This window comes from Rhinichthys klamathensis, unplaced genomic scaffold (assembly GCF_029890125.1).
Source record: "Rhinichthys klamathensis goyatoka isolate OS25496 unplaced genomic scaffold, OSU_Roscu_1.1 h1tg000690l_1, whole genome shotgun sequence".
Lineage (NCBI taxonomy): Eukaryota > Metazoa > Chordata > Actinopteri > Cypriniformes > Leuciscidae > Rhinichthys > Rhinichthys klamathensis.
Genome location: NW_026607117.1, coordinates 277880 through 286135, shown reverse-complemented (window position 1 = coordinate 286135; position 8256 = coordinate 277880). Strand labels below are relative to the sequence as shown.

Sequence of the window (8256 nt, the reverse complement as noted above, 5' to 3'; positions counted from 1 at the left end):
GTTTCCTAACACACATTCTTGGTCTTATTGTGAACGATTCACCAGTGCATGTTACTCCAAAGAAAAAAAAAAATGCTTGAATATTATAAGGTTTCATAAAAATGTAACTTTCTCACTTCTAAAAAGACTTTCCTGTTTGGCTGACAGCATCTGTGCATGCTATTAGTTAATGTTAACTAATAGCCAAATTGGCATTATTGTAGACTACTTTATTAGGTACAATAATGCAGCCTTTCTAAAATCTTGCCAATAGTTAACAGTAAATTAATCCCGGTTTATGTTAATACAATAAAAGTTATGGCAAACATATTACATAACAATAGATTTGAAAAGGCAATGTTACCACCGGGATTTGCTGAGATGGTCTCAAGGATGAACTCGACCTTCACATTCCACTGACATTCAGGTCTGGAACGCTCACTTTGCGGGATCCGATCAATTCCTGATGAATAAAATCAAGTCCCACTACATTTTCATTCTTGAACATCCTGTTTTATCTGGAAATGTATTACATTTTGGAAGTAAACTGTTTTTTTAAATTCCGTTTCATGTTGATTTTAACCTTTAATAGCTGGTGTTTTAATTAAATAAAGCAGAAGATGAGAGATTGAAACCAGGTGAGTAATCTTAGAGGTTGAAGAACCATAAAACTTCCCCTCAAAACTTACAAAAATCTATATACTTTGTCCTCAGAGTAATTAACAAGAGGGGAAAAACAGGTATTTAAAAAAAAAAGGGATTAAAAGAATGAAACCAAAGAAAAAGCTAGAAAGGAAAACAACCAAGTGACATTCAGGAATAAAAATTAATTGTAACCCTTCCCCCTTGTTTAAAGAAAGAAAGAAAAAGAAAAGAATTTGCACCAAAGTCCTTTCAGTTCAACGTGCACACATCCATCGTCCTCTCACAGGAGTGTATACAGTCCCCCAACACAAATCATGGAGAAGATTCGTACTTCAACGCAAAACTGATAGTCGTCCTCATAGTTTCCTTCCGTGTTTCCCTTTATGACATGTTGCATAGCATACTTCCCCGGGATATGCATTATGTAGTCTCAACAGCGTGCCAAACCTCCCAGGCTCTCCGAGTGCCACTGAATGACGTGGTGTTAAACCAAACACTTGGACAGGAAGCGGTTGGCTGAATCATCTATCTCTCACTCAGTGTCCATTAATGTAATTTCGCATCCAAAAATTGCCTTTATTTGCAGTATCCCAGAGGTCACTTTGACTGGAGGTGTGGACAGAGTCATTGCATCTGTCCTCCAGCACTCATTTACATTAATTTATTGTCCAGATGAAAGGCGGCCTCAGTCCTGCTTGCAGAGGAGATCAGTGGAGGGGGTTTTAGTGGGCGGGATTGGTCTCGGAGGGGGTGTGGGTTTGGCCCTGCGTGGGCTGCCTGACCCCCCACCCTCACTGTCGGTGTTTGTATTGGAGGTGGAGGAGGGCGGTGGCGGTGGCAAACGCGGGAGAGATGATGTGGCGGAGGCCAGTGGCGAGATGCGCGAACAAGTGGACGTGGAGCGAAGGCTCTGGATCCGCCGGCACTCCTGGCACACCCGTACGTGTGTGCAGCCGCGGGGCGCCGCTGTGGGGAGCAGAGCCGGTGTGCTGCTCGGGACACTGGCACTGAGAGGGTCCTCCAGCAGTCGCTGAGGGCCCGGGCCCATTTCCGCAGCGCCGCCACCGGGTCCTGGTCCTGCTGCAGCACCGGTTAACGGCCCCGTCCCACTGTAGAGCTTGCCGTTGCTAAGACGCATCTCCCGCACAAGGCGTACGGGCCGGGGAACTCCTAAAGGGAGACGAGCTGGGTGCCGAAGAACGCCCTGGGACGAGAGGGGTCGGCGCCGCCGCGAACGAGAGTTCTTTTTACAGGAGATAACGTTCCTGAATTCAGTCATCATTTCCTGACATACTGACACCTTAGTGAGGAGGAAGAGTGAAAAGAGAGTCAGGAAGGAAATATATAAAAATGTAAAAAGACTAAATGAAATGACGGGACAGGAGTAAAATGAAAAAAAGAACAATTGTCTCATTTACCTAAAGTGGGCATCACTATTACTGCATATCGTACTGAGAGTTAGGGCAGTGGTTCTCAACCTCAAACCAATTCCTCCCAATTGTCCACAACATTATTTGAAGGCCCCATTTTTTTCTAATGCCGTTTTTTCTTATTTTAATAATTTAAAGTTATCTTGAGGCCCCTTTGGAAATTTGCTGAGGCCTCATAGTGGGCCCCGGGCCCCTGGTTGAGAACCACGGAGTTAGGGGGTTCTCTAACAGGTGGACTAATAAATAAGTGTAAACAAATTTAAATATATGCATTCGGAAGATGATTTTATTGAAAGCGACGAAAATGCATTTTAGATATATATATGATGTCAGTAAATGTGCTCATAGGGAAACATAACCAATGACCTTGGCGTTACTAGTGACATGCTTTGCCACTTGACCTACAGAAATATCCTCCATTGAATAATGTATGCAAAGTAAAGTTTTCAGAACAAGAACAACCAAGTTTTTACTTTCCCATTTGTCTAAAATAAAATGAATATAATATGTTTTCAAATATTGTGAAACTCAAAGGCTGTGATTCACTATTATGCTGGTAAGTGTAGCATGGGCAAGCATTTTCTTCTAAAAAAACAACCTTCAAAAAATATAAAATTTTCCATTAAATTAAATGAACATGCTAAAATGGTCTACAGTAGCATTAATTCATTATCAAGAAACCTGTCCCTAAATTTACATACATGAATCTGGCAGATGCTTTGATCCAAAGCAAATTGCACACACTGCATCCAAGGTACATATTTTTTAAGATGCATTTCCTGGGAATCGAACCAATGACCTTGTTTTTGCTAGCACTATGCTCACCGTTTGAGCAACGCTAAATAGAAAGCTATAAACAGTTACATTACGAACACAGACGGCGTGACTGGTTGGCGTTGTGACCTACTCGTGCATGTCTGTGGTTTCGGGCAGGGCAGTACCCAGTACGGGAGTGAGGGCGTACCTCATCTGTCTCGGCTGACCGGCGCGTGGACCACACAAACTCCATAATGGCTACAAAAACAGCTATTATGAGCCCACATATCAGCACCACGAATATCCCGCCGATATTCTCCATACCTAGACCTGCAGGAAAAACATGGCAATGTGAGCAACACACAGAATTGTCCTTCTACAAACACACTGTGGATCTGATTAGAGATCTGCATTCCCGTAGGATTCCAGAGGGATCCTATTAAACTACATTTCTGAGATGTAGGTGGGTGTGGGCGGTATTCCTAAGAGTTATCAGCAAAAAAAAAATGAAGACTGGGACTGAAAGGATTTGTTTTAATGAATTGGTAAAAAACAAAACAATGCAGTGGTCCTTTTGCATTACTCAAGTTTCATTTGAGCAACGGAAGTGACATCTGTATTCTGTGGTTTGAGATTTATGTTTTTTTTATGATATTAGGAAGAATAAACTGCATTATGACACCTAGAGAAAAAAAATAAAAATCTGGGAACAAACAAACAAACAGGAGAAATATCTTCTTAATTATATAATAATAGAAATAAATGTCATTGTTTAATTTTTGTATGATAATCAATGTTTGTTCTGTGTTGGGTGACAATTACAATTTTAATCTTGAAGCAAAAACAGTTTAGAACAATCAGGAACAGACCAGGAAGTACCAGATCACAAAAACACTCATATTATTTTGAAGCTCATATTATTTGACATTTTCTTGTAGACCTGTAAATAACCTTGAGAGACTGTAAATGTCACTATCTGGTAAAAAATACAAGCTTTTGCGAACCACACTAGAGAAATTACACTCATAGGCACACATGTGTGTACATGCCTTTCGCAACAAATAGCTACCATATTCCCTCCATTCCCCCAGGGCCAGTGTGAGTCTACAACACACACAATGCAAATATCACCAGACCACATAAATAAACAGTCACAGAGTTGGCAGAACTGTGAAGCATCTGTCATTTGAAACCGACGGATAAAGTACATCCTATATATGCAATATTACAACAATATAAAGAACAACAGGAAATCAAATATACACACTGCCAATGTTGGTGTGATTTGAGTAAAAGTATATTTTTTTTAGATTTAACACAAACAGGTGTTTGTTGAAGAGCAAAATATATACTTGGGTAGGCAAAGTACATTTTTCACCCTTTTATGACCAATTCATTTCCATGATTTTATGTTTATAAAACTCATTTTTACACTTATTTGACACCACACTCACAAAAAGTAATTTATAGACAAATGAATACTTTATAAATTAGAAAAATTATATATTGACTTTATATATAGAAATTTGGCTATCTATGCATTCATATATATCCATCCCTGATCCAAAAATACATATATTGGTATTCTTAGACATAACATATGATATAATTGAATCTCTTTTTGTAGGTTAAAAGGATAAAACACAAAAAGGATACATTTTTGTCCCTGTGAGAATAGCTCAATAAATACACACGTACTTGAGATTATAAACATCCAGGGTTGTACCCGACCCTATATATTAAAGTGCCAGTACTGTCGGCATCAAGACGTACAGTAACAGAACAGTACATTATGGTGAAGTGCTAATGAGTATAATAACAGTGCTTCAACTCACCTTTGGCTCGATGGTCTTCTTCTTTAAGACACTTTCCCCCCTCCCACCAACGACGCTTTAGGATTTCTAATCTGTTGTTTTCTTGGAGCTGCAGCACGCCTAACGTGATCTCATCTCTGAATGGTGAACCTGCAAGAGAGAGAGAGAGAGAGAGAGAGAGAGAGAGAGAGAGAGGAGAGAGAGGAGAGAGAGGAGAGAGAGGAGAGAGAGAGAGAGAGAGAGAGAGAGAGAGAGAGAGAGAGAGAGAGAGAGAGAGAGAGAGTGAAATTAGCTAGTTGGCCAACTGAACTCCAAGGGATACCAGCTGACAAGTGTCCAAAACCATCTACTGTAAAACCTTGGCAATGCTGGGAAACTAGATAACTACTGTACCTTAAGATAAGAGTTTCAGAACAGTGAACACAGGCTAAGGCTAGCAATGCTACAGGCATGTTAAGACCAGCAATGCTACACAGTAAACAATTTTTGGCCTTTTAGACAGTTCTACTGACAGGGACAGTGATAGGAAATGACCCAAACAAGAGTTGCCCTCATTAGCACTATGGTTCAACGTGCCAAAACACATAAGCTAACTACTAAGGCGTCACTCTGAATGTCTTAAGTCAACTGATGTTGTGCAAATGAGTTACATTAGCTAGTGTGTCAGAATGAAAATGAATGTTATGATAGGTTAATTTCAAATTATTTGACTTGTTAGAATAACATCATCCTTCATTAGACATTACTGTATCACAGCTAATCATGTCCCGCTAATAACAATGTGACGTGAAAGGATGTTCATCAAATTAATAGATGTTAATTTAAATGAGACACTGCAGATCTGCACTGGAATGGATCAGCTGCCACCGAATGTAATTTTATTATTCATTCAAAGGCTGTGAAAGCGAAGTATCATACAGGAGGATGTTTTTGCACCTCAGTATAAGCACACATATTTTGTATGTATATTTTGTGTCAATGTCACTTATATCAAGCCCTGGATTTAAAGTACATGTATTTTCTGTCATGTAGACTAAGAAATATGCAACCTTTTAAAAACCTTGATTTCTAACCAACCTAGAAAAAAACGTGCCTGTGGCCATATTTCTACAAATTAATAGTATTTAGCTTCTTGCACGTTTCACAATACTTTTTCAAAGTGAAATGTCAAGTGAGAGGGGCTAAAAGCGCATTGTTTTATCAGAAACAGATAAACGTGTTTCTAGCAACGTTTTATTACGTGGGTTGTTATACGTATTGCAGCAAACAGCCTATGAGTGGCGCTTATAAGTTAATGCTCTATCGCATTTTAAAATGAATGTACCAACCCTTCCCTAAACCTAACCGATAGCAAAAAGAATATAGCATTTGCTGAAGCAATCACAATTAATTGTATGTATAGGTACGTTTTTGGAGTTTTACAAGAATGTAGGTAGAGGCATGTTTTTCCAACGACGAGCCTATTATTTATCTTATAAAAATTGTTTGAAAATGGCCTTCCTATATTTATTTTCAAGAGAACAATTCTGGTATTTCAAACAGCAGATATTTGAAAGCTCACCAACTACATATTGCATTGCTTGGATTTTAATGACATTCTAAGCTCGTTATCTCTGGTCATGAAAAATTATTTTTCACCTTCCGACACTGAAATATTCGGAGAAGTTTAAATATTTGTGGTTTTATTAGCAAAATGACCTGATTGAACATCACTGTTGAACCTGAATATTTACCACAAACATAAATCCATTAAACATGAAAAGATATTCACAAACATTTTACTAATGTAACGTGATGTATTTTTGACTGAAATAGAATATTTATAGAATTACAAATTCTGATGAATCATGCACACAAGAAAAGGATTGTGTGTGAACTTTACAATGAGGTTTTATTTGTTAACAATGCATTATTTATCTTGAACTAAGAATGAACTAACATTATTTATATTTTTTAACTTTATTTAATATGAACTAATATGAATTAAAGGTGCAGGATTTCTGAGAAAGCAGGTGCAGGATTTCTGAGAAAGCTGTTGAAAGTGGATCGGACCGAGCACCAAAACACACTTGTAGCCAATCAGCAGTAAGGGGCGTGTCCACTCATGATAGGGGAACGTGCCTGTGTTGCATAGCGTGTTCTTAAATTCAGGGGCGGGGCTATAAAGATAGGGATGTGATCCTTTTTGGTAGGCTCGTGTTTGTTTGGGTGATTTCAAATATCAATAGCGTTTCTCAGAAATCGCTTACTGCACCTTTAAGTGAACAATATATTCGAAAATAATTGTATGCTAGATCAATAAATGCCTATTGAAGTTACAGAAGGAAGAAAAGTAATTAACTACTAGTTGCTCAAAACAAAGGTCATTCCATGTTTTACAGTCTAAGGGCCGGGACACACCAAGCCGATGGGTGGCTGTCGGCCAACGTGGGGCAGTCGGTGAGCATTGGTGGGGCTAGTTTTTGCAGTGTGTACAGTTATATACAAATTAGGCGCTTAAAAATGTACCTACATCTTTATCTTTTTTGGAGCATTTCAAAACACGAATAACAACAACATGGCCGTATTTAGCTTAATCAATATAAATGATAGATAAACTCATCAGCATGATTCATATTCAAAATGCTTTGTTTATTCACATTGCTAGTTCCCTTTTTTGAACGACGGATATAAACTATTGTCATCTGCTGTTGTGGACAGTTATCTCTCATGCATGCACAGAACATACATGCTTAGTTTTTGTGGTGTTCAAGTGCAACTTCTTTGTCCAGACGAAGTCGATGTGAGCCTACTAGTTCCACTAGTTCTTTGATGTTGGTTTGGTGAGTACCGGCCTTAACCCAGTCTAAGGACGCTGTGATGACATCATCTGCACTCCAGGTAGCTATGGAAGCAGATGGAGGGTGTCAGGGGCGTCACTAGGATTTTCATTTTAGGGGGGCTAAGCCCCCAATATGATTTTTTTTTTTTTAAATAAAAAAATGTAACACTTTAGTTTAGGTTCTAAAGATCACTATTAACCATTTTCATTACGATGCAAAGGCACGGTTTCATAATAACTGTGGTCCCTAATGTGAGGTAGGGCAAATAGGGGGGTTCGGGCTCTCCCCGAGAAAATTTTGATTTCTCTGATCTACATATGTGCATTTTAAGATGTTCTGAAGGCCAAAAAACTTGGATAGTGGGCAGCTGATTATTTTTCTCTCCTCATCAGCATCACACTCTTTTTCTCTTTGTTTTGATCTTGCCCTGTCTCTTCCCCTCCTAAAGCTGAGCTTTGACTGATAGGCTTTTCATTTTTGTCTGTCAGTGAAGAAAGTAAACATAGGGTCAACTGATAGGTTGATTTTGCCTATGAATCATTTTCTCAGACGCGTTTATTTACTGAAAGCTACTAAAGGTAATTAAGTTTATTAAATGCATTCACAATATGTAGGCTACACATTTATTATTGATCTTATGCCTAATACAGGGCCGTAGACAGGGCTTTAGTCACAGAGGTCCTAAATTTGAGGTTGGTAGGGGGTTCAAATTTTTTATTTCTCTGATATGTGCATTTCAAGACGTTTGAAGACCAAAAAAGGATAAGAAATAGCTTTAAAACCATGTCAGTGGGCAGATTATTTGTCAAT

The 8256-nt window shown here is 38.8% G+C and overlaps 1 protein-coding gene across 12 annotated transcripts in view; it reads right to left on the bottom strand.

Moving 5' to 3' along the window:
- Nucleotides 1–899: 899 nt before the first annotated feature.
- Nucleotides 900–8256, bottom strand: part of LOC130076798 (glutamate receptor ionotropic, kainate 5) — a 121951-nt gene continuing 114594 nt past the window's right edge. For 11 of the 12 annotated variants that reach the window (XM_056242039.1, XM_056242043.1, XM_056242038.1 and 8 more), the window contains 3 exons: nt 4646–4774; nt 2962–3140; nt 900–1924 (listed from right to left, as the gene is read on the bottom strand). In XM_056242039.1, the coding sequence (XP_056098014.1) occupies nt 1310–1924; nt 2962–3140; nt 4646–4774 (923 nt within the window). In that variant the 3' untranslated portion in view covers nt 900–1309. The remainder of the gene's footprint in view (nt 1925–2961; nt 3141–4645; nt 4775–8256) is intronic. The other variant, XM_056242044.1, reaches the window with a different exon arrangement.